The sequence below is a fragment of the Protopterus annectens genome, chromosome 9.part0 (assembly GCF_019279795.1).
Source record: "Protopterus annectens isolate FY-2018-M chromosome 9.part0, PAN1.0, whole genome shotgun sequence".
NCBI lineage: Eukaryota > Metazoa > Chordata > Ceratodontiformes > Protopteridae > Protopterus > Protopterus annectens.
Genome location: NC_056743.1, coordinates 1,235,263,416 through 1,235,290,953, shown reverse-complemented (window position 1 = coordinate 1,235,290,953; position 27,538 = coordinate 1,235,263,416). Strand labels below are relative to the sequence as shown.

Below are 27,538 nucleotides of genomic sequence, written 5' to 3'. Positions count from 1 at the left end.
ATTTACACTAATCTTTCCAAAAACAACATGAAGAAACTAGAAACATCCTGTCATAACATAGCTAGATTCGCTGCTGGATCTCCTTTTCGAACTCATCACTGCTTAAACCTAAAAGAACTAGGCTGGTTAGAACTTCCTAACCAAATTATACTGCAACAGATCTTAATTGCCTATAAGATTCTATATCAGCCAACCAACACACCAATACTTTCTAGCCTTATTTCTCCATATAACAACCTGAAACAACTTCGTTGTTCTAATAAACTTCTGATTAATACTACCAAACCTAACAATAATGCAGGTGACAGTTTATTTTCCAGCTATGTTGGAAAAGCATGGAATAAACTACCCTTTGATATCACTTCTTTAACCTCTTTCCAACTCTTCAAACACCAACTAAAAGTTTATCTCAATAAACACTGGCTTTGCTCCTGCACTAATCCAGACTAATGTTAACTCTATTCTCTACCATTACAAAAAAAAAAAAAAAAAACATTTTTAACTAACAATTTTATATTTAATTTTTTTTTTTATTTTATCCGTCTTTATTTTGTTTTAGTTGTTATGATTGTTTGTAACCTTTTATGCCTTTATGTAAATTGTATAATCTAGTGGAGCTTTTCTCCACGGGCCTCTACTGAAAATGGACATATATCCAGTTGGACTAGCCCGGTCAACAAATGTAAAATAAAATAAATAAAATAAAATAAATTCTGGAGATGAGAGCAGTGCTTTATGTTGCAGGCATTTCAGGACTCTGTTCCCGTGAGAACAATTGCAATTCAGACAGATAACATGTCAGTAGTGTGGTATATAAACAAGCAGGGAGGAACCAAATCTTACCAACTATGTCAGGAGGCACAACAGGTTTGGCAATGGGCAATCGCTTCTCAATGTTTTCTGATAGCAATGCATATCCCAGGAAAATCCAATGTGATAGTGGACAAGCTCAGCAGAGTGATTATATTGCCTCATGAGTGGTCCCTAAAACCAGAGATTGCGGAAGTGGTCTTCCAGAAATGGGGGCCACCCTTGCTGCGACCTATTCGCAATGTCCATGAACACCAAATGGAGCAACTACTTTGCCCTCATTCCTCCTCCGGGGAAGTCGCCAAGGGATGCACTGTTTCACGATTGGCCCCTAGGATTATTCTATACTTTCCCCCCTTCCCTCTAATCCCCAAAGAGATTCAGAAAGCGAGATTGTTGAAAAGCACTATGATCCTCATTGCTCCTTACTGGCCTTGTCAAGTTTGTTTCCCCTTTCTCTGGACCCATCTGCTGGAGGAACCTTGGCTTCTGACTCCAGTTCCAGACCTCTTGACCCATTCTTTGGAGGAGTTCCATCCATCTGTCCAAACCCTCAAGTTGACAGCATGGCTGCTCCAATTCCACACTTAGCCAGGTGTTACCCCTTCTCCCCTGCAGTGAGTCATATTCTCATTTCTTCCCATAAACCATCCACAAGGAAGTTTATACTCCAGTAAGTGGAAAAGATTCTCATGGGCTGCAAAACAGAACACAGAGTCTTTCACAGCTTCCATATCTGCAATTTTAGACTTTCTTACTGAACTTTTTGAAGGAGGAGCTGTTGCAGATACTGTTGGGGTTCAACTGGCAGCCATTTCTAATTTCCGTACTGGAGAAATGAGAGTCCCGATTGTATCACAGGTTATGTAGGGTTTTTCTCAAGAGTACCTTCTTACTCAGACACCCAATCAGAGAACCCCCAGTACCTTGGGATCTAAATCTTGTGCTAATTTTACCACCTTTTGAGCCCGCATCATCTTGTGATTTAAAATTTTTGTCAAGGAAAACTTTCTTTTTAGTAGCCATAACCTCTGCCAGAAGGGTGTCGAAGTTACAAGCTCTCTCAACTCATCCTCCTCATATCATTTTTCACAAGGTTAGGGTCTCTTTGACAACTAATCCCTCATTCCTTCCCAAAGTCTGTTCAGAGACTAATCTGAACCTTTCCATTGAATTGCCAGTTTTTTTTCCATCCTGTAGCAACAAGGTAGAGTATAAATTGTAGCAGCTTGGATGTTCATAGATAATTATGCTTTTAACCTGCACAGGACAAAGGATTTCAGGAAATCCAACCATCTTTGCGCGTCCTTTTCGGACAAAAAAAGGATTGCTAGTTTCCAAGGTAACCTTATCTAAGTGGCTAACTGTGATTGCATTTCTTTCTGCTACAATAAGTATAGTAAGCAACTACCAGGAAAGGTAGACTTCCTATTGATTCCATTTGTGCAGCTGCAACATGGGTGAGACCTCATTCCTTTATCACTCAGTAGATGTGGCCTCCCAGAACAGGTCCTCCATTGGATCCACTGTATTGAAGAGTCTTTTTTCCTGAGCCACCCTAGGAGAAAGATGCTAGGGACGCTGTCCCAACCAGCAAGAATTATGGCATGATAGGACAACATAACATGTATATATATTGCTACACAGGAGTTTGAATGTTGTACCATCGAACCCAAACATTTGAAATACTAAGAGTGAAGCCCACGGCACACAATTTTTTCCCCCAGGGAAAACAGTTGGTGGGCCGTTTTTGGGGCTTTGCTATTTCCTCCACTACAGTGCGATCTTGGAGTTGGTATATTTAAGTAGGGGGGTGTGGTGGGAGAAGCCTTCCACTTTAGTTTGTTTAAAGTGTAATTTTTTTTGGTCACGGAACAGAGATTTTTTTCCCTGGGGGAAAAAAAATCGCTGTTGTGTTTTCATTATCATTGGATTTCGAAGTTTACGGTTCAATACTGCAACCTTCGAACTTCTGTGAGTTCAACATTGTAATATAGACCAAATATATATATATATATATATATATATATATATCTATCTTATAAGGGCTGGAACAGAGGCTCCATGCCATCAAAAAACTATGTGCATAGTATGTAGTTATCCACCAGTTCCTCAGGAATACAGGATGGGGGAAGGAGGGTGGGACTCAAGAATATAAGCGAGATGGACAACAAACATGGAACGTTTTGGTGAGTACATAACTTATTTTTTTCATCTGCTAGCACATACTCTAGTTGTATGGCATTCAGCTAGTCACTTGTGAATGTTTTGCACCCACTCAGCACCTCCTGTGAAGTAGTGAGTAGGAGAAACTGTTCCCATTCAAGAATTCTGATTCCAGAATGAATACTCTGTGTATGGGATAAGGACAAGTTTGTGCAACTAGTACTTTTCATCTTCTCGTCCAAACTGTGGCTTTTCCTCAACAGTGTCGTGGCATTCAGTGACCCATTTTCTGTTACATGGTCCAGTGTAGCTTAAACTGTCTTTAACCTTGCATGCTACTTGACTAGCATGACATCTAATCCCCATTCTTTACCTTGTGGGATGTTAGCCCACATGTCACCTTCATGCAGTTTTTTTCTTTTCAGAATGAGCCCATTTTGGCTACACGGTCACCCAGCTACCAAGCACTTACTGGAGAGCACTACCATGAAGCATGATTCTTGGATTGGGTACCAGTGACCCTTTTCTGTGGATGGTTTTCTGATTCTCTAAATGAATCATTATGGGGTTCAGATTTCTTTATTGCTACTCAGCCTGGTACATTCTCGTGGACCAGTTTGCCAGGGATGACTTTACCAAGAGGACATAGCTTTAGGCAGCATATCTATAAGAATTAGTCCTGCAAGCCCGTCACCTCAACAAAGCAATTCATTATGCATACAATAAAATTTATCAGAGTAATGAAAGCAGAGAGTAAACAAGGAAACACATTAGCAATGTCAGCCAAATGCTCACAGTAATATGGATATAAGTTAATGTTTCACTGCTGTTCTATTTTCAATTTGAGGACATAGTTTTTGTGCATTACATGTATGTTTGCTATATTTCAAATTTTAGAATTACAAGTATTAGTAAAAGTGTTGTAGTCTTTGTTTTCATGATTTTCAAAATTGTGGCATACTGTAGTACTAGGTGAGCGTCATGACCAGGTTTTATAGCATAATGATCACCAGGTTTTATAAGAGGAATAAAACATTAATGCTTTAATAAATGTCTTAGTGTGCAGTATCAGTAAGTGCTTGCTTTGCTGTGTACATTCACTGCAAGTATAACAGTGGAAATATTTGTCAGTTAGCCATCTCAGAGTTTACCTGTGCTTTCCTTTTGACAACATCCTTACCAAGAGTGTGTTGGGTCACTCACTATTACTTTAAGCATAGCTGTTACTCAGAATTTACACCTGTCAGCCCAGTTTTGAAAATAGTAATAGGTACATCAGCACCCACCCTTTCCTAGTTAGGTATACTACCTTTAGCCACTTTGATTTTCCTGTCTAACCCCAGTTGTATTTATGGCTTTTGTTTGGTGGTATCCCGTAGTTCACGATTATCAGTCCTCTGTAAAATGGCAGGAAGGACACCCGTGCAACCTGTTGCTAATTGCCGTATCACTGAAGCTGCTTGCTGTATAAATTGTCAACTTTGTACTTTCTCTGACTTGGTCCATTTCATTCGCTTTTGTCTGCTTCGTTTTACATGTTAACATCATTCTGGTCCTCTAACTCAGATTTCATTGGCTTTAACTTTTCTGTTTCTTAAGTGGAGTTTGTAACAAACTTAGGCTTCTTGTTATAACATTTCTCATTATCTTCTTTTCTGTCATCCATTTTTCCCCTGAACTCTTAGCTTTACAGTCTCTTCTCGTTTTCTCCTCTCTTCAGGATTTTTTTTTATTTTATTTTCCCTTTCTTTACACACTCTACACAGTCTAACTTCCATTTTATATCCACTTCCTTCATTTTTGTCTCTTACAGGTCAGCATGTTTTAATACATCTCCTGGAGATCATTAAACTTTTAATGTCTTGGTTATACTATGGTATGTTTTTTGCACACTCTGGAATGCACCCTGCTTTTTATTTATTCAGGTACTGTGGTTCTTAAGTTATCTCCCTTTTCACTGATTTGCACTCATCTGTAGTTCATATTTTTGTTAGCAGTTTTGCTGATACTTTATTCTTAATTTTGGGAATGTCTTGAGTTATTGCACTGGATAATTTGTACTTTAATGCCATTTACTACCTCAAGCTGTGAAACAGTATTGCCAGGTTTTTAATTTAGTCATCTAGCTTGTTAAGTGCAGATGTGGGGGATATACAGTAAGCTGATGTAGCAAAAAAAAAAAGACTTCTATATGTTTCATTTCAGTTTTCCTTTAACACTTAAGCTGTTTACTGCTAACCCATGTGAATATTTTGGGATTATTTAAAAATGTGTTGTAATTTTCTTCTTAGAATATTTTTCACCCAGCCGTCCTGTTCTTGGAAATTGTAATGTTAATGGACCGACTGGTAACATTTTCTCAGCTGGTGCACCCATCATTCCGGCAGTGGCTACTATTGCAACAAGTGGGCAGAACCTGCAGGTACTGTGCTGTTTTCTTATAGCTTGACTTGCCGTACAGGTAGAGCTGCTAATGTTAAACCAAGTGATAAAAATACATTGAAATCACTTTAAAGAAGGATTGTATTCTGCAACACAATTTTAAACCATCTGCAGAAGAAATCTGAGACATCTTGTCAACATTTCTATATACCTTTCTAGGGCTGTTAATTAGGTATTGAACCTATGACATTAGACGGTGGATTAGTGTAGTACCACTCCTTGTTAATATAATGGTAAGTAGCCACACTGGTCACGCAGGAGACCTGGGTTTGAAGTCGTAAGTAGCCCCACCTGTCACACAGGATATCTGTTTTTTGATTCCCAAATAGGAGGCATTTTGTTTAGTCTCTGCAACTACACCTACTCCAGAACAGACTTCACATCCATATGAAGCAGAGTTTATCCCTGACTATATTCAAACACAACCTGGACCAGTGGATGGAGAATGAGAAATTTACCCCTGGACTGGCAGCTACGCCACTGTTGGACTGAGACAGCTTGTAAATGCCCAGCCACCTAAACCCAGCTATATGCTCCTGGGTAAGTTATCCTGTCATATGCATGTGAAAAATCATACCTAGGCTTAAAAAGACCTCCTAGAACTGTTAACTTAGAAATCACTTATGAACCAATGGATTTTGAGGGGAAAGGGGCATTGTGGGTGATGGTACACAGTCAGTGGCGTAAAAGAGTTGAGGACACTGTTTGGTAGTTGACCAAGGAAAGTGATAACACAATACAAGCTAGGTTTGTACTTTTGTGCTGTCTTCCCTGGAAAGTAAAACAGGTTTAGAGCTGTAAATCCATCAATACAATCAGACTTTGTCAGTATTGGTCATGGAAACAGCATATATCACTCAGCACCAGTTTTTGGAGATGCACGGGTTTGTTTGAATGGAATTTCTAAAGTTCTTTAAACTGAACGAGTATTGTTTGCTTATTGCAGATTTAAGTAGCTAAGACTAATGAACTGTGAGCTAAGGAAGATTCCCCCTTAGGCTCAAGGCTTGGTGATCTCAGAATTAGTATATTTAGAGAAGCAGAAATGTGCAGGTACAGGTGGATTTACAATCCTACAAGAACAGTTTGCTTCAGTGATAGAAACTGACAGTGTACCATCTGTGACATAATTTTTCAGTATTCTGCATTGTGATGTTTGTGACTAGTTGTGTACCTCAAATTATGTAGGTCATTATCTGGTTTAAACAAGATATGGAAGCAGTTTGTAATATTTCCAAATGTAAGTGAAATAAAATCTTCTTGAGTACATTCTTAAGTTTGTAGGTGATTACTAGACTAATGACCACAGGGGGCCTTTTTAAGCCTAACCATACCTTTCAGATTAAAACCTTAACCCTGGTCTGGGAATTGGACACAAGATCCACAACATTCTAGGCAGTTGTTACTGTCACTGGACCAACAAGGAGTTTGCGTCATTAATGAAACTAAGGGGACTAGATTTTGTTAAGCGTAAAGTAATATATCACCAAAGCAGAATTCCCTATCCATCTGAAAAACAGCAGTATTAATTAGTTCAAGGAAGTAAAACTTGGAGATTTATACATATGGTTGGAAAAGAAGACTTTGAACATCTTTGGAGCTGGCTGCTCTTGAGGGTAGAGATAGTGTAGTCATTGACTGATTTCCAGAGGATGTTTGTTGTCTCGCTTTCCACAGATGGGAAACAATTGGCATCAAATGTGTGTGGCATTGTATGCACCATTAAGTCCAGTGAAGGAGCTGACTTATTCTTGATGCTACCCTTGTGTCTCAGGCTGCACATTGTGATTGTTGAGTACTCAGTTTACGCAACATTTATTGTGGGATTTTTTTTGAAGCAAACTAAGGCATGTAAACATAGAGCCAAGTGTTAATGGGCTATTCAAAACAGGGAGGAAGAAAAGAGCTGTTTACCTAAACTACAATCTGGTAATTTGTGCCAGTCTTTAAAGGAGAGAGCCTTGCAGGAAACAGTTTCTAAATTGGCCTAACCAGGGTACCAGGGCCTTATTTAAAGAAAATGGGATTCCCCTGTCAGAGAGATTACCACCGATCTTGCATGACAACGTTTGTTCACCTTAGCAGTAGGACTGATCTGGCACAGGCAGCAGTCGCTTGGCTTCTATAAGACTATCCCAAGTTCAGAACTCCTCTACTAGCCCCCAGAATACTCCACACTTATTTTATTTTACATTTGTTGACCGGGTTAGTCTAACTGGATATATGTCCATTTTCAGTAGAGGCCCGGGGAGATGAGCTGCAAGACATAAACATAGATACAACTATAATAATAACAAATAGAAAAAAAATATTTATACAACAATAACATGTAGTACAGCATACAGGTTAGCATAGGATATTCAATGAGGGCAAGAATCATAACAATGTATTTCACAGGTACAATGCATTATACAGATAAAGTCAATAGTAACTTAAAAACCAGTATCCACAGAGCATAGAAGTAATGTAATATAGAGAGAGATGATAAAAAATAGTAATAGGAAGGTATAACAGTAGGTGAGAAGTAATGGATAGGGAAAGCCCAGTTTGAAAAGATAGATAACTAGTCAGATTTGGTACAAGGGCATAGCCATTGTGTTTTAAGGTAAAGTTTCTCTGTTTATGAAGAGTGGTAAAGAGGTGAGTGAGGAGAGGTCACTGGGAAGAAGATTCCAGGATTTTCCAGCAGCATTAGAGAAGAGAGAATCCCCAGCTCTGTTAGGTTTAGAGGTATGTACAAGCAGTTTGTCTGCTGATCTTAAGGACCTCAGATTTTTATAGGGGGTGATGAGGGTAGATAAAATTGGAGTATTGGAAGGGTTATAAAGAATGTTATAGGCAATGGTTAGTTGGTGGAATTTAATCAGGTTTTGTAGTTCCAGCCATCCTAGATGCTTTAAGTTTATGCAGTGGTGGGTTCTATATGGGTTACCTGTGGCAAATCTGGCAATGTTATTGTATGACACTTCCAGTTTACTGAAGTTATTCTTGGATAGATTGGTGAAAATGGGTGAGGTGTAGAGGAGTGTAGAGATTAGATGAGTGTGGGTTATTGTAGTTTTCGCTGTAGGAGAAAGGAAGGGTTTAATCCTATAGAGAATGCCAAGTTTTTTATTGGCAGCCTTTGTAGCATTGTTGATATGGATGTCAAAGTTCACTTCTCCATGTTTCCAGTTTGCAGTTACCTTGTTTGTACTCTTTGGCTCATTCATTGTGAAATTGGAAGCTTTTGTCTGCAGTTTTTTTAATCATTTTTTTTTTTTAATTTTTAAAGACATTCAGGTCAGATCTTTCCCATCTGTACCTTATGTGAACACTGTTTTTTAAAGTAAAGACCATTTTAATTTCCGAGTTCTCTGACTTCTGCTTTTTACATTTTCTAATCATTTCAACATTGTAAACTGATTAAGTTGAGTTATTGCTCAAATTGTGCTGACGTTGTACAGTGTTACTTAGTTGGTGTTTGACAAATTTTAAAATTCTTCTTAGTGCTGTCTGTATAATTAAGTTCTGCAATTGTAAAACAGTTGAGCTTAATACAGGTACTCTTCTACCAGTGTCTTTTTTGTGTTAGTGACAAGTATTTTAACATTAGAGGTGACATTTTATTTAGCATTTTTGTAGCTAAATTGGTTAAGTTGGAGGATGAGATTTCAAAAAAATAATTTTTGCTTAACTGAAGTTCCAAAGAGAAGGAAGAATGTTCAGACCGTTAATGTACCTGAAGGATAAGCTAAGCTAGCTGAATGGTCTGGAAGCACAGAGATTTGTATAAATGTGGAGTGTGCTTGTATCGTATATTCACCATTTTTGGGTTTTGAATAACTGTTTGTCTTTAAAATATTGTGGTGTACTTTCATTCATATTGTGTTAACTTTTTTTTTTTTGTTGGTACTTGTTCAGCATCTGCCTTCTGACCATTGGTCCGCACCCTTCTTGGATGCCCTTTCAATCTAGAGTGGTGGAGAATTCAAAGCTGCACTAAGATGAGTTTCCTGGTGATGTAATTCTGGCAGACATTGAGATCATGTATGCCTTGCTGCCATCCCACTATCAGGGCATCTTTTTAATATAAGTGATCTAATTCCTGTTCTGGGGTGGTGTGAGCACTTGCAACATTGTAGGAACCACCTGTGCCCTTTTTTTACACATGCATGCTCCACAAGGGCCATCATTATTGGCTTAGGCAGTCAAGTCCAGTATTCTCTGCAACTTCTCCCCAAATGTTCTTCATATTGATAACTGCTGCAGTAGCCTTAGCTATATAGGTTATATCCTGCCAAGGATAAAACTGCCAGCCACCTTCCAAAGCTTCATGGCACCTTCCATGTACCCAAACTGTCAAGCAGCTCAGGCTGAACTGAACATTAGACACATTTGGGTACAAAGCACTTCAGGGCTTTACTACCACTAAAGTCTGTGCCCCTCGACTGTCTGCTTGGGCTTTCCTTAGCTGAGTGGATAAGTTCCCTTTTGGAAAAAACTTCAATTTTCTTATTTTGTACTGATGTTTTATTACTTTTCTCTTCAGGAAAGTTATTTTAAAGCTAGGAGTGCTGTGTTTTAATGGATTGTCTGGGGACTGGAGACTGCAGTGTACTTTTAAATGGAGCACTCCTTGTTTGTCAGTTTTAATGTAGTGTTATTTAACTGATAAACTATTTTCTATGGAGAAATTGTCTATTTTAAGACTGAGGCTTCCATAGTGTTTGAAAGAATGTTTTACTGTGTTTTTTTTTTCTTTCTGTCCAAAAAAAAAAACCTTTTGTAGAATGGTAGTTTTACTGGCATTGTTTTCCCCGGGATGGAGGTACCATTTTCGCCTTGACCATGGGGCTGATTGTCACTTCCATGTTCGATCCTTTTTCCAGCCACAGGAAAAAAAAGTTAACCAAACAACCTTTCCCACCACATCAGGCTAGCAATTTGCCTCAGCCGCAGGTGCATGACTGTGCTGTGGCTTTTTGTTGTACATCAGACTATTCATCTTTTACCCCAGATCCCTCTGGTGTAGCTCCTACAGCCACTAGGGACTAGGGGTTAGCCACATCCTCTGCGGCTGATGGGGTCCCCTCAGTAGAAAATGGAGAGTCTCTTGTCTCATTCTTGGGAAAGGTAACAGGGAATATTTCCCCTGTTATGTCAGAATATTGTGCCCATCCCTGGGGAAGCAGCGGCTGCCATTAGTAAACATGGCCCTATTTTTCTGTCAAAAAGAAACAGAAAACCCAGAATGTCTAGACCTCCTAAAATCCCTTTGGATAGGGGTAGTTTACTGGGTTTGATTCAGGCTATTTGAACCCTCTTGTTGAATAGTTTCTGGTAAAAGAAAAAGGCGTGTCCTTTTCTGAAAAGACTCCATTCTAAATCTGAACAGGAAGTTGCAGGGACAGATTTAGGATTTCGTCCTGAGCTGATTCAGACTCCAAGGAGAGCTCTCTTTCTGATTTGTCCAGTGGGGGGGGGGGTCTCTTTTTTTTTTTCTCAGACAGTTGCTAGACTATCCCAGTGTTTTCAGTAGTAGAACACTGAAGTTTCTCAGATGAGTTGTTAAACAAGGATTTTCCAGAACGTACACCCATTCCTCCTGTATTGTCTGTTTTAGAGGATGTGCGCCTTGCTGCCTGCAATTTTCCTGACAGTCAGCTGATCTTAAAAAGACTGTAAAAGTAGCCAACTCCAAATCCAGCTCCTAACAAGTAGAGTACCTCAGGGTTCAGTCCTTGGACCACTCTTGTTTGGCATCTACTTCTCTGAAGTACAGGCCAGCCACTAAGGGACTCTGGCTAACAAAGTTCACAGATGACTGCAAACTGAATCTCCAAATGATGTGGATGTCCAGAAAAAGGGCCTTAAAGAAACATGCTTGGTGCCAGAGCCATGGGCTCAAGCTTAATGCCAAGAAATGTATAGTTATCCCCTTCGGGAAAAACCATGTATGCATGAATTACCACATAGGTGGCAGTACACTAAACACCGAAAGTGTGATGACAGACTTAAGGACACACGTGGACAGTGGTCTCACCTTCGATAACCACATTGCCACAACGGTCAGGAAATCCTTCTGTGTGGCACACTTCATCACTAAGGGCTTTTCATCTAGAAAAAAGGTCATTGTCCCACTGTACTCATCCCTCATTAGACCCATTAAAGAGTACAGTGCCCTGTTTGGTATGCACCTCACAAGACTTATGCAACAGCTGGAAAGGCCGCAGAAATACCTCACTAAAAGAATCACAGGCCTAAAGCAGATGCTGTATGCTGACCGTCTAAAAAAAAAAAAAAACTCCAGCTATACTCTGTAGCATATCATCTACTCAGAGGCGATCTCTGCTTAACATACAAGGCCGTGTCAAACCCTGAGCTGTTGGACATGCTGCACTTAAAAAAAAAAAATCCCAGTCCCTCACAGCCACATACTCCAGGGATCTAAACCTTGTCATCACAATGAGCAAAATATGCTAGAGGGATAGGTTCCTGACCCAGAAACTCCCCATACTCTGGAATAGACTGCCCATGCATGTCAAGCAGAGCACCTCCTTGGCCCTCTTTAAAAGGAACCTTGACGATTGGCTGGGAGATAGGAAATTCAGCCCGCGGATCACGTCAGTCGCCCTGCTAGACAGGGAGGGGACCAGGGCAGTAAATATTGTGAGAAGAAATATCCAGGGAATTGTTATGGATAGGCTTGTATAGGGCCTAGGGCCGATAGCCTAGTAGCAACCTATGAACCTATAATGTTCTTCAGTCTTTTACACTGTTCCCAAACTTGACCCAGCAGCTATAGAACTTAGTTGACTCCTCTGCTGCTAAGCATATAGTTAATTCCCTAATCTTTCAAATAAGGATGGAATAATTACTGATTGCTATGGCGTAAAAGTGTATACCTCAACTTTCAATTTCAGAATTTTAAATAGGCTCATGTTAGTTTATTCTGACCTATTGTGAAAGTATGGGGAATGTTTTATCTACAGATCAGATGTTATCCATGTCACTATTCCCCACTTCTGGGTCATAAAATCCAACCTCAGATCCAAGCCGGCAACTTCTCGGACGGATCCTAGGCTTGAGCTCCTCCCACTCCCATATTCCCTTGCTGCCCTCTAACCCCCAGATCTCGTTTGCCGCTTCAAATGCGATTCCTCTGGCTTGAGTCCTTCTGTGGGATAAGTGCTTATTTTTTAACCTTATTTTTCTTTTGTAGTTTTTAATCTTACCAGTAGTCTCTCTAGAGTCTAGTCTTGTAGTATTTTCTTCCTCTTAGCCTCCCCTCCCTTTCTATTTTTGTGATTGTCAGCCCTTTTGGCACCAATTTCTCTGTCTTAAGAATTTCTGTTGCAACTTAAGCTGTTTATTTTCTTGTTCCGATTTTTGAATTAGTTAATTGTGTTAATGCAATTCTTGGCTTTTACTGGTTTTTGATTTGGCCCTGGTTAACTGTTCCAGTTGGCATTTTCGCTTTGGTGTTTGGTCTTTTTCTCTGATAAACCAGCAGGGTTTAAGAGGTGCTCCTTGTGTAGTCAGAAGATGCCCATTTCCGACTCGCACGAGAAGTGCCTGTATTGTTTGGCTGCTGACTACCTGGAGGTTGATTGCGACATTTGTCTCGCACTGATCTGGGACCCATGTTGGATTCCATTTTGATTGAGGATTCTCCATTGTGTTCTGGCCCAGTGCAGTGTCTTACAGCTTCCAGGTGCAGAAGCCATTCTTCTGAGAGGTACAGGAGGTCCTCTGGGGCTAGACACGCATCTTCAGCTAGGTCTTCAGGCTTTTCTAGGTCCTCCAGAAGCTTGCTCCCATCCAACATGGACAGGATGATGAGATCCTTCCTGAAGGCTCAAATTGAGTTGGAGATTCTTGTCCCTCACCCATCCAGCCTGGGGTCCCTTCCCCTGCCCCTACACTATCTCCTCATCCGACCCAGGTTGTTTCAGACTTTCAGGGTTTGGTGTGCGTTGAGGGGGTGATGGGGACTCCTAGAGCCCACCTTTTCTCTACCCTGTCAGAGTCCCTAACTGGCTTGCTCTTCCTCCCTCAGAGCAGACATGGGTCCCTGAGCCAAGCAGCTGCTCAAGAGTCCTTGGTGGGGGTTCTAGTCCAGTTATTTTGGACCAGTCCCTGTCTCTCAGTTCTTTGACGCTTGACAGTTTGGGGGCAGGTATTATCCGGGGGTCATGAGGCAGGGGCCATGCTCTGCACCCTCTTGTCAGGTGGTCTTGTCCACTGGGAAGTGGGAGTGGACATCGGCCAACCCTTCCTAATTCTAGGTAGTAGAGAAGACATTCTCCACTGCTGGAGCTGTCTACCCTGCTCTCCATGGCCCTTCCTAGCCCCCCTCTTCTCTGAGTTGTGCCTTCTCATCCTGTTCCTGGTCAGCCCTCCCAAACCTTCCTTCAAGGTGGAGTTACCGCAATTGGGGTCCCCCACTCTTCCGAGTCCTCCTCTGAGGGCCCCTCAGAGGATGTGCCTTGAAAGAGGACATGCAAGAGGAGGCATCTAGACTCTCTCCTAGAGTCTCTCACTGAGGATACTGACTTCAGTAAATGGGATGAGTCCTCCAGATCTCCACCTGAAGACATCTCCTTTGGAGACACTTGAATTGAAGGGAGGATCTACCACCTGGGTTCCCCCCTGCTGACTAACTGCTAGACCTTATCACCAGCAGTGCTTGGAAGGCACTTGATACTGTGGAGCCAGTGTCCAAACAATTGGACAAATTCTTAACCCCACCCACAGATACAGTTCTGGTCAAAAGGGGTGCCAGTCGATGCTATAGTGGTAGCTGCTGCCACTAAAAAGAAGTTGGGTTAGCAGAGTACGTCTGTCAGCCCGAAGCAGAAACACTCCATGCACGAGTGTCTGTCGGCAGTTTACCTTTGTTGGTTTCCGACTACAAGAGTTGGTCTACTACAGCTAAGTACCATTGGGGATCCTCTCTTCTTGCCTTAACAGATGTCAGAAAAAGTTAATTGCCGTACCTGTGGAAAGCAGATTCCCCATAGAGATTTTCATTCCCATTGCATTGTTTGTTTAGGCCTTGACCACGACAATCCCAATTGTGATCTCTGTGCCTCTTTTAATCTGCATACTATCCGTTGTCAGGCTAAGATTTTAGCTAAGCATTTTTGAGTTTGGCCCAAGTTTGTTGGTATGGTGTCTGCCAATCTTCAGGCTCAGATGTTCTGATGAAATGTAAGGATAAGGACCGCGACAGGCCTCAGAAAGCTAAGTCCTTGGATGAGGTTAAGTTGGTCGTCGGTCAGGCGGTAGCCCATGAGATGCCTTTGCAGTCCCTGCAGTCCACAGATGTACAACTACAGGCCTTGGTTTGAGTCAGAGTCCCTTAGGCCTCCATTTTACCTTCTGACCTGTCACCGGTCGCCTCTTCTGCTGGAGCTGCTCAGCTGACTCCAGTGTTTGAGGCCTCCATTTTGCGCTCTGACAGCAAACTTCTTCCTTCAACGTCTGCTGTAACCAGGCCTCCCGAGTCCTTCAGGCTTGCAGGTAAATCTTCCATTCATAATCCTGTGAAAAGACAGGCTCCAGCTTCTCATTCCCCTCAATCCCAAATGATTTGTCGACTCTTATTAGGGGTTCTCAGCCTCCTCCTCCTAAAAGGAGTAGAGATGTTTCTCATGAGGTTTTGTCCTGCTCAAGTTCTGATTCTTTCAGCTGATGAAGAGGAATTTTCTCAGGCCTTTCCTCATTTTGAGGATTCGGAGATTCGGATGCAGAGGCGTCCATCCCTTCGGCCTCTCCTCCAGAGGATTTCTCTTTTGGTGATACTTTAAATACCCTCAGAACATTTTAAATTCAAAGTCAGGATTATTCTCAATCCAAGAAACAGATTATGGAGTTTCTGGATTTACCTCAGCATAAGCCTCTTACTATTCCCCCTGTGTTGGAAGTTGATGTGTTTCTGGAAAATTTCTTATCTTCAAATTTGGTTCCTCCTGCTCCCAGGAAACCTGACGGGTACTACAGGGTCCCTGATTCTCATCTGTTTCTTTTCAGGCATCCGTTGGCAGATCCAGAGGTTATTTCTCAGGGCCCTAAAGGAGTTAAAGCCACTGTTACCAGGAATCCTGTTCCCTCTGACATGGAGTCTAGGAACCTAGATAGGTGGGGCAAGAAGGTTTATACCTCTGCCACCCTAGCGATTAGGGCTACCAATTATCTGTTTCATATGCTGAAGTACCAGCAGCACACCTTGGAGGCTATTAAGTCGAGAATAGCAAGTGTACCTCTTTTGGCAGAGAGCAAAGACATGCAGGATTTACTGAATTCAGCCAGTCTGGTCAGTAAGCATTCTTTGCATTGTGGTTTTGACATCCTTGAGGCCTCCAGCAGGGCTACGGCTACTGGATCTGTTATTAGAAGGCACACTTGGCTCCAAGAACAGCCTCTTCCAGAATCTCAAGGCTAAGCATTTGGATGTACCTTTGCATAGAGAATCTTTTTTGCAGCAAAGCAGAGGAGGTACTCAAGAAGATGGAGGATAAGGTCAAGTCCATGCAAACTGTTAAGGATTTTCTGCAAGTTCAACCCCCTCACTTTAGCAGGAATTACCCTTCCAAGAATTGGACCTTACCTGATACCAGCAGACAGAACCGTTCCAGGACTAGAGGTTACAAATCTTCTAGGGGGCAGGGGGGCTATCCCTTAAAGGTCTAGGCATTGGCAGGCTTCCACTTCTAAAGGGAGAAGCTCCAAGCCTGCATCTCAATCAAAACACTCGGTGACTTTTTACAACTTCTGCCTGCTCTTGCTTGCCGGGAGAGTCCCTTAGGGGGAAGGTTGGCCCTTTTTGCAGATGTGTGGGCCACTGTCACAGATGACAAATGGGTACTCAGAACGGTGTCCCTAGGGCACAAGTTTTCTTTCCGCACCTTTCCAGCTCCCAAGAGATTCCCGGACGTTCCTCCAAACCAAAGGGTAGAAGTAGAAAAAAACAAATTTTGTTTCTGTCTCATCTGGGAGCAATAGAATCAGTTCCTGTTCAGCAGGTAAGATGGGGTTTTTTTATTCCAGGCCTTTTTTAGTTAAAAAAAAAGAAGGTACCTGGCATCCTATCCTGGCGCTTTCCATTCTGAACTCTTTTCTAGTAATTCCAAAGTTCAAAATGCTCACTCTGCATCAGTTGCTACCACTGCTAGAAAAGGATTCCTGGCTTGTAACCTTGGATCTGAAAGAGGCTTATATGCACATTTATCAGGGAAAGTTGCAGGCAGTACCTTTGTTTCAGAGTGGGTGAGCAACATTACCAATTCTCTACGCTGCCTTTTGCCTTATCTACTGCTCCCAGAGTCTTCACAAAGTGCCTGGCTCCAGTCATTGCTTTTTGCAGGCAGAAGAAAATTCAGATTTACCCATACTTGAACGACTGTCTGATTCAAACAAGTTCTCAGGAGCAGCTATTAAAGGATCTGGAATTCGTAAAGACTCTTCTCTCTTCCCTGGGTTACACACTCAGTGTGGAAAAATTGAAAATGGTATCATCCAAGGAGGTAACATTCCTGGGAGCGAGTCTGAACAAAGCCGCCCAGATGATGTATCTCACCCAGGAGAAGCAGACAACTATTTCAGTTTATTTCAAGGACTTAGCAAGTCTGTCCCAGCTCCCTGCAAGGAAATACCTGCAGGCTCTGGGATTCATGGCATCTTGTATTCTCATGATTCCATATGCAAGACTGCATATGAGGAAATTGCAATGGTACCTCAAGAACATTTGGTGTCAACACAGAGGACCTGGATACGATGATTCCTGTGCTTCCATCTCTGCAGACGGAGTTTCTTTGGTAGGCAACAGCCTGTCTACAAAACAAAGGCATGCCTTTTCGGACACCTCTTGCCACTCACGTTCTGACTACAGATGCATCGGACTATGCCTGGGGAGCACATCTGGATGGCAGATGCATTCAGGGATGTTGGAACACCTAGCAGATGCACATGCACATAAATCTAAATGAGTTGATTGCAGTTCAGCAGGTCTTACTAGCTTTCAAGCATCTTTTTTTTCTCCAGGGACCCTGCTTGTTAGGACAGACAACACCATGGTCATGTGGTACATCAACAAGCAGGGAGGGACTCACTCTTACCCCTGTGCAGGCAAAGCACGAATCTTTGGTCCATGGCAGCATCCCTGGACCTGCATCTCCTAGCTCAATTTCTTCCAGGAAGGCTCAATGTTTTGGCAGACAAGTTGAGCAGGCAAACTCTGGATCCTCACGAGTGGCAGCTGAACAGAGCAGTCTTTTACAGAATCATTCAACGTTGGAGCACTCCTCAGGTGGATCTTTTCTCCTCCTCAGACAACCATCTTCTACCTCTCTTGCACCAGACAGCAGAACCTGGAAAGTGGATGCTCTGTCCTTCCCTTGGATGTTGCTATCAGTGTACGCCTTCTTTCCTCCTCTTTTCTTCCCAGGGTATTAGTGAAGATCAGGGATGAACGTTCAAGGACTATTCTCATAGCTCTGGACTGGCCCAGACAGCATTGGTATCCGCTGCTTCGCAGTCTCTCCCATCTTCCTACTTGGCATCTTCCTCAGAAGCCAGATCTTTTGATTCAGGAAAGAGGAAACATTTTACATCCTCGCCTTCAGTCTCTCCATTTGGCAGCATGGCTCATTATATGACTCCTTCCCTTTCTTCCTCTCTTTTCCCAACAGATGGTTGACGTGCTGAGGGAGGCCAGGAGGCCTAGCACTAGGAAATGCTGTGATGGCAAATGGGAAAGGTTTTCTCAATGGATGCAAGCTAGAGGGGAGTCTGCTTCTTAACCTACCCTTTCTCTGATCCTGGAATACCTGGCTAATTTGCTTTAGGGTGGTCTCTCTTTTTCCTCTATCAAGATCCATGCTTCAGCCATGTCTGCTCATTGTTCTCTTGAACAGCCCGTTTTCTCTCATCCCCTGATGAAAATGTTTCTCAGAGGTGCTTGCAATTTAAAACCTCCCAGAAGAGCACCTTCTCCATCCTGGGATCTTAATTTTGTTCTGGAGAAACTCACTCTTCCTCCTTTTGAGCCTGCTGCCTATACAGGTTTAAAGTTTTGCTCTTGGAAGGCCACCTTTCTCTTGGCTGTAACTTCAGCAAGGAGGGATGTTCGTGTTACACTGCTGCAGTCATCACACTTGGGTTATCTTGCCATCAGGCGGTCCCGCATTCGGCCAGAGTTCCAAAGTCTTGGTCCAGCGTCGGTGGCTGTCGCTTCTTCTCTGATGTCAGTGCGCCAGGGGTATATAAGAGGCATCTGACACCATTTTCTTCAGTCTTTCTTGCCGCGCGGTGCCTGAAGCAGAAGCAGTTCACAAGTGCCGGTCGGCCAACTCCTGAGATTTTCAAATCGAATTTCAGACAGAAGTCTTCAATAAAGCTAAGTACCCCATTGGGGAACCTTTTCTTGCCTCAATCCGATATCAGAAAAAGTTAACAATTGCATTTCTTGTGGGAAGCAAATACCTCATAAGGACTTTTATTCTTATTGTATTCCTTGCCTAGGCCCTGATCACGATGTCACTGGTTGTCGGTTTTGTGCTAGGTTTAATAAACTGTCAAACATCTGTTTGATTTCGCCCGACATTACTTTGGTAGGAAATTTAATTATACCATGCCGTCGGAGCAACTGACTATCGGCATGCATAAAAAAATGCAAGGATAAGGACAGGCAGCCTAGACCCAAACCAGACTCCGAGGCCTCTGCTGGGCCTGTCACCAGTTCTCCGGTCTTCAGTGAGGCGCCTATGCAGCCCCTGACGACCGCTGATTTAGAGCCACAGATGGCTTCTGATTCACAAGCGGAGAGCACTAGGCCGCCGCAGCCTTCATTAGACCCTTCCGATTCCAGAGCCAAAGGAGATTCCGGTGCAGTAGAAACACCTTCGGTTGCAGAAGGTGTCTTCAGACCGACTACACTCACCATTAAATCTTATGCTAAGCTAAAAACTCCATTAAAAACAAAAAAGACTGTGCATCAGTCTCCAGTGCAAGGCCCCATGCCTACGAAACAGATGCTTAAGATGGCTGAAGATTTAATTACCCTAATTAGGGGTTCCCATCCCCCTCCTGATAAAAGGCCAAGACAAGAGGAAGATTATGCTTCCTCTGACCAGGTTTCTTTTCTTCAGATACCTCAGAGTAACAGGAGTACTCTTCAGCATCAGAATCTTCATAAGGGGGAAAAAAAGTCTATTCCCTCAGCATCCCCTCCAGAAGACTACTCCTTTGGGGAAACTTTACATACCATGAGGGAACATTTTCACTGGGAAGGCCAGGATTACTCTGATTCTAAGAAAAGGCTCCGAGAGTTCCTTTTACTTCCTCAGCACAGGCCGCTTGCAATCCCGCCTGTTAGACATTGTGGATGATGTTTGTTTAGAATCTAGCCTTAATCCAGACTCTCTACCTCTTGCTCCAGCCAAACCAGACAGATACTACAGAGTCCCTGACTCACACAAGTTCCTATATAAAAGCCCTGTTGCTGACCCAGAAACAGTTTCCCAGGGTCCCAAAGGGGTTAAGGCCTCTATTGCTAAGAATCCTGTACCCTCTGAAAAGGGATTCCAGAGCACTAGATAGATGGGGAAAGAAGGTGTACACCTCAGCTACTCTAGCTATGAGAGCCTTGAATTGCCAGTTCCACATGCTGAAATATCAACAATTCCTGATGTCTCAATTAAAACAAAAAATGAGCACACATTCAGAGCAGCCTGATTTTAAGGAAATGCAGGATCTGTTACATGCAGCTGAACAGGTGGGCAAACATACTTTACAATGTGGATTTGATTCATTGGAAGCTTCCTGTAGAGCAGCAGTGACTGGGTCTGTCATACGGTAGGCATGCTTGGTTAAAAGAACAAAAACCCTACCAGATCATGTTAAAGCAAAGTTACTGGATGCACCTTTACAACAGGATGTTTTATTTGGTGTAAAAGCAGAAGAGGTTTTAAAGAAAATGGAGGATAAGGCAAAATCTATGCAGACTGTCAAGGATTTTTTACAGGTTCAACCCCCTCGCTTCAGCAGAAATTGGCCAACAAAAAACTGGTCCTTTCCAGCATCTGACATACCACAGAGGGGCAAATACAGACGCCCAAGGGGCAGAGGTCAGTCACAAGGCCCTTACAAACCTCGCCAATGGGGAGCTGCTACCCAGAAAGGAGGGGAAGACAGGCCCCAAACTAACAGAAGACAAACACAATGACTTACTCCTCAGACTGCCAAGCAAATCTCTTTTGGCAGCTCCCTTGGGAGGAAAATTTGCTCTTTTTGCAGACAACTGGCACATCATCACAAAAGACAAATGGGTCCTAAACATTGTTTCACAAGGATACAAATTCCACTTTCACACCTTGCCAAGGATAAAAGGAATGCCAAACCTGCCACCAATTCAATGGGCGGAGAGCCATTCAACAGGTACCTACACAGGAGCAAGGACAAGGATTTTACTCAAGACTCTTTCTAGTCCCCAGAAAGGACAAAGCCTGGAGACCCATTCTGGACCTTTCGATTCTAAACACCTATCTCCAAGTACCCAAATTCAAGATGCTCACACTACAGCAGCAGCTTCCCATGCTGGGCAAGAAGGCTTGGCTAGTAACATTGGATCTCAAGGAGGCATACCTGCATGTCCCTATCAGACATTGCAGGTTCAACTCGTCATCATTTCTCTGCACTGCCCTTTGGCTACTGCGCCCAGGGTCTTCACAAAATACCTGGCACCAGTAATTGCATACTGCAGACAAAGAGGAATTCAAATATACCCATACCTGGACGACTGCCTTATTCAAGCAGAAAGCAAGGACATTCTTTTAAAGCATCTGGCGTTTGTCAAACTCCTTTTAAGTTGCCTAGGGTACACAGTAAACGAAAAGAAATCAAAACTAGTGCCCTCACAGTACATAACATTCCTGGGTGCCAGCTTGAATACAATGGCCCAGATGGCTTACCTCGCGTCAGACAAGCAACAACAGCTGACTCAGTACCTCAAAATGATGGCAACGAAGACCCAACTCCCTGCAAGAAAAATTCTGCAGGCCTTGGGATTCATGGCATCTTGCATACTCCTAATACCATTTACAAAACTGCATATGAGGAAATTACAATGGTACCTGAAAGCATATGGACTCAGCACAGCCACAGCTCGGAAACAATGATACCACTCATTCCCTGCCTTCAACAGGAGTTTCTGTGATGTGCACAGGCCTGTCACCTCAACAAGGGTCAGCCTTTCACCTTACCCACAGCCAGGCAGACCATCACAACAGATGCGTCGGACTATGCCTGGGGAGCACACATGGCAGGACAGTGCATTCAGGGCAAATGGGCTACAGATCAAAGGTATCTGCATATCAATCAAAAAGAAATGCTGGCTGTACAGAATGCCCTAACAGCTTTCAAGGACCTCTTACATCCAGCACAACTCCTAATAAAAACGGACAACACCACAGTAATGTGGTACATAAACAAACAAGGGGCCACACACTCATACTCCCTATGCAGACAAGCAATGACCTTGTGGAACACAGCACTGACTTACCAAGTTCAACTACAAGCACAATTCCTGCCAGGAAAGAAAAACACATTGGCAGACGACCTAAGCAGAAACATCATGGATCCCCACGAGTGGAAACTGGATCCACAAGTACTTGCAATGATAACTCAAAAATGGGGGCGCCCAGACATAGATCAGTTTTCCAACCCCCAAAACTACCAACTTTGAAAATTTTGCACAAGGACATTCCACCCACTAGCTTGGAAAGTGGACGCCCTCTCATTCAGTTTGAAAACATTAACAGTGTATGCATTTCCTCCACTGCCTCTTCTAGCAAAGGTGCTTCTGAAAGTCAGATTAGAGAGACCACAAATTATACTCATTGCTCCAGACTGGCCATGCCAACACTGGTATCCAATACTAAGGAACATGGCCCACCATGGATTTTACCCCAAATTCCTCACCTGCTCACTCAGCAAAACAATCCGATTCTACACAGCCAGCTCAAGACCTTAAATCTGGCTGCATGGCAAATTACCTAAACAACCAGCCAACACCTCTTCCTAAAGATGTTATGGATGTCATTCTGGAGGCCAGGAGGCCCAGCACCAGGAAAACCATTCAGACAAATGGAAAAGATTTTTAGCCTGAAACCAGGCTAAAGGCCAAAACCCACTTGCTCCAAACATTCCTCAGATTCTACAATATTTAACTGAGATGCTGCACAAAGGACTTTCCTTTTCATCTGTTAAGATCCACGCCTCGGCGATTTCAGCTCACTACAACACGGATCCTCCGTTATTTTCACATCCACTCCTTAGACAGTACCTCAGAGGGGCTAAGAACATAAGACCGCCCAGGAGAGCACCAACACCATCTTGGGATCTCAACTTTGTTCTAGAACAACTTACACTACCGCCCTTTGAAACAGCTACTTCAACTAATTTAAAGTTTCTTTGATGGAAAACTGCCCTGCTACTAGCAATAATTTCAGCTAGAAGAGTCTCAGAGCTACAAGCCCTAATGGCAGTGGAGCCTTTCCTCATTTTTCATCAAGACAGAGTCGCTCTATGGACTAACCCTTCCTTTATGCCAAAGGTGGTATCCAGTGTGGCCCTAAACCAAACCATGCATTTACCCACCTTTTTTCCAAACTCCCAGAACAAAGGAGAAAGACTCCTGTACTCTTTGGGCATTCACAGGCAATTACGTTACTACTTGGATAAAACTAAGGCTTTCAGAAAATCTGACCAGCTCTTTGTATCCTGTGCTTCAGGATCACAAGGAAAAGCTATCTCAAAACAGACCATTTCAAAATGGATAGGAAATTGCATACGTTTTTGTTGCACACATCGTGGGAAACCGGTACTTACTAGCATTAGGTGCCACTACACCAGGGCTACAGCTACATCAACAGCCTTTCTCAGGGGGTACCAACCAAGGATATTTTGGAAGCTGCAACTTGGAGCTCAGTGCACACCTTCACCAAGCACTGTCACTTGCCTCTATACTCTAAGACTAGAGCTGGCTTTTCCACTGCAGTTCTGCAGGGCCTACTAGCTTCTCCAAACCCTGTTTAACTCCACCACCCATGCTTAGCTTTGAGATTCAACCCAAGTGTGATGACTGTAGCAGTGTAACATGATGAACATAGTACAGTTTTGTACCTACCATAAATGTAGTTGTTCGAGTGGTCACACTGCTGCAGTCTAGGTTACCCTCCCTCCATCCCCTTTGAACTAGCTGAACCTTTCTATACCTTTCTATCTCATACAACCTTTGTGGTGTATTTGCTTGTAACTGAAGGTATTTTTTTGTATTTTTCTGTACATGTTTCATTGGCAATATGTATTGCCCTCCTCCTAGGGGGCACCTGACATCTGGGGCAAGAAAAACTGAAGAAAATGGCGTCGGATGCCTCTTGTATACCCCTGGCGCACTAACGTCAGGGAAGAAGTGACAGCAACCGACGCCAGACCAAGACTTAGGAACTCTGGCCGACTGCGGGACTGCCTGACGGCAGGATAACCCAAGTGTGATGACTGCAGCAGTGTGAACACTCGAACATCTACATTTATGGTAGGTACAAAACTGTACTTTCTGAGCTGCAAGCTTTGATGGCTGTGGAGCCTTTTCTTTTCCATGCAGATAGTCTCTGAGGACTAATCCCTCCTATATGCCTAAGGTGGTTTCCAGCCTGACTCCCTTAATCAGTCCATACACCTTCCTACCTTCTTTCCTAATCCTCACAATAGAGGTGAAAGGATCCTACATTTTCTTGAAGTGCATAGACAGCTCAGGTTTAACCTGGACAGGACTTAAGGACCTTTGGAATTCAGCAGTTATTGGTCAGTTTTGCCCCTGGAGCCCAGGGCAAGGCTATTTCTAAGCAAACCATTTCTAAATGGATTGCACATTGCATTTTTTTTTGTTATTCCTTTCATGGCAGAGCTCTGCCTTAAGGGGTTAGGACCCACTCTACTAGAGCGGCTTCCACTTCTGCAGCCTTTCTAAGGGGTGTCCCTACTAAAGACATTTTGGCGGCTGCCACATGGTCTTCTGTTCACACTTTCGCAAAGCATTTTAATTTGCATCTGTTTTCCAGAGCCAGGGCATTTGCAGGGCATTATCTCCAACCCTTGATGCTGTTGGTCCTTCCCCCTTTTTTCTCTGGGCTTTGGTAATCAACCCATTTGTTAGGACTGCAGCAGTTTAACACTATGAACATTGTACAGTTGTGTACACTTACCATAAATGTATATGTTCGAGTGTATTCACTGTTGCAGTCCTGGTTTCCCTCCTTCCCTTTTTTTGTGGTCCTCTTCTATTCTCTTTTCCTGAGGTACAGGCTTAATTCATTTGTCAAATTGTTTTTTGATTTAAGCCTTATTTTCTGGGGGCTCCTGACTGTTATGGCAAGAAAGACTGAGGAAGTGATGACAGCTCCCTCCTTTTGTATTGGACGCCTTGACGTCCTTTACAACTGATGGCAACAGACATCATTTTTACTTACCTTTGGTATTCTGGCCGACTTAGGGCTACTAGGAGCTAGATAACCCATTTGTTAGGACTGCAGCAGTGAATACACTCGATCTTCTACATTTATGGTAAGTGTACACGACTGTACTTCCCCCTCCTCAGGTCTCATCTGAAGTTACCCCCCTTGGGTACTGGATCCCCTTCCAGTTCTGATATCTCACCCCTTCATCTTCCAGTGCCAAACTTTCAGACTCTGTGGTTGTCCACTTTCTGTAATCCTAAACCAGTCCAGACTTGCCACTCTGGTCAGAGAAATCATTCTGGCCTCTCAGAAGGCCTCCACCAGAAAGGTCTGTGGTAGTAAATGGAAAAGATGAAGTCCTCCTGTGTAGTCTGAAGCTGCAAAACTCTTCAAAGCCTTACAAGGGCAGGGGTAAAGACCATGAAGAACTTTCTACAGCTCCTAGATATGACAGGAACTACCCAGCTAAGTCGACTTCCTTTAAGTGGGACCCTTGGCCTACTTAGAAACAGAGAAGCACCCAGGAAGAGATTCTCAGACAAGCCACATAGGGAATCTCCTTCGGGGAGGTCTCTCTTCAGAGGCAAAATCCCATGACTGCCTTTTCAACTAAAGCCCTTCCCTCCTCAATCCCTCCACCCCTCTTTCAATAAAGGCTTTGTATCCCATCCTTTCTGGGAAATTGTAACCACAGACAAATGTGTCCTGACTGTCATCAAAGAAGCTATGTCATGGAAAGTCATCCCCTGTCTAAACGGCTTGCCTCTTCTGCATCAAAACCAGCTGTCATTGCTCAGCCCAGTCATTCTGGACTTACTAGATGAAGGCACCATAGAAAGAGTGCTACCCTCCTTCATAGGAAAAGGGTTCTACTGCAGAATCTTTCTGGTGGACAGGATTGAAGGACAGTGGAGACCCATTCTAGACCTCTGTCTTCTAAACACTTTTCTTAAAGTACCCACTTTCAAGATGCTCTGTATGTATACCTTTTTCCTTTCATTCTTCCAAAGGCTTTCCTTGCATCACTACACTTGAAAGTTGCCTATTTCCACATCCCTATTCAAATTTCTTGCAGGACTCAGATTTTTGTCTGGCTCATCATATTTTCAGTTTACTACTTTGCTATTTGTTTGGTCTTTCTGCTGCATGAAGAGTTTTTACAAAGTGTTTAACTGCAGTGATAATTTCCAGTCTCACACAGGAAATTCAGATTTTCCTTTACCTGGACAACCTTCTGATTCGAGCTCTCTCTATAGACTCTTTCCTCGAGCGTGTACATTTCACGGTATATCTTCTATCCATCTTAGGGTTCATAATTAACTTGTATCCTATTTTCCAACCAGTCGACATGTTTTTCTGGGTTGCAACTACACACGCAAAATACTTACCTTCCTTCCTCAGGAGAAAGTTCTCAGTCTGGCTACCTTTTTCAAAAACACATACTCTCACTTCACAGCAAGGGAGATGGCTGTGCAGTGAGACCGTTAACAGCAAGGGGGATCCTCTGGGCTTTGGGCTTCATGGCAGCTGCCATTCTTCCAGTGATTCCTATTGCAGGACTAGATACGAGGAAAAATCAGTGGTATCTGAAATCAGTCTGGTATCAACATTACCATCCCGTGGGTACCCTAATCCCCCAATAACCTACCTCAAAAAGGAGCTACTGTGGTGGGAGAGACCGATCATGCTCAACCTTGACCTTCCTTTCACAGTAGGCCCACACAGCCAAGTTTTTCACACTTCTACTTTAGACAGAGTATGTGGAGCTTGGACAGGATCCCACAGAGTGCAGGGAAAATGGCCTTATATCCTGAAAGAAAACAGCCCAAAAGAATTGCGATAACTTCTGCAAGTTTTGCAGATATTCCCCCATCTGTGAAAGCCAGGCTGTCTACTGGTGCACTCCAACAACGCAACAGTTGTGTGGTACTGGAACAAACAGGGAGGCACAAGATCTTACCCACTGTAGATCAGTGTGTATGTACCTTTAAGAAGCTATCCAAGAGCTTGCACAAGCGTTATAAATACTGAGCACTTGCAAGCTAGACTGCCATTTTGTAGTAAGCTGTTGAGATGTAAGCATGTATGTATGTAAGGTCTGTCTGTTAATCAATTTGTTTATATTTTATGATGTTGCTATCCATCCTGATGTGTTTTTGTGCATTAAAGCATCTAAACGAAATACCCTACCTGCTTGTCTTCTATGTTACGCACAAGTGGCATGGTGTCAGAAGCAGTACATCTAAAAAGACTTTAGGCCAAGATTGAGTTCAAATTCTTCAGTTTGAGGGGTACCTAGTTGGAACTAGAGGAATATACAGCAGTGAATCATCTTTACTTCATGCATACTTCAGAAAACAGTTCAGAAATGAATTTCAGATGTTAAAACGTGCTCAGCACTATTTCTTATTTGCAAAATATGAAACGAGGCATACAGAACACTCAAATGATATTTGCATAAACTAATATGTCTGATATTGCTAAAAATATTTGAATTACTATGGAAAATGTTTAAAATAAAGACCAAATTGCATAAAACGAATAAGAGAGGAAACTACTACATTTTCGCTAAACACGTTTTTTTGTGTTGATCAAAGATATCCGCGTTATTAGAAGTATAT

The 27,538-nt window shown here is 42.9% G+C and overlaps 1 protein-coding gene across 1 annotated transcript in view; it reads left to right on the top strand.

The window, feature by feature from the left end:
• The window catches only part of LOC122810645 (MLX-interacting protein-like), a 1,455,256-nt gene that overhangs the window by 916,934 nt on the left and 510,784 nt on the right, over positions 1-27,538 (top strand). The window contains exon 8 of the mRNA XM_044082218.1: positions 5,268-5,398. Within this exon, the coding sequence (XP_043938153.1) occupies positions 5,268-5,398 (131 nt within the window). The remainder of the gene's footprint in view (positions 1-5,267; positions 5,399-27,538) is intronic.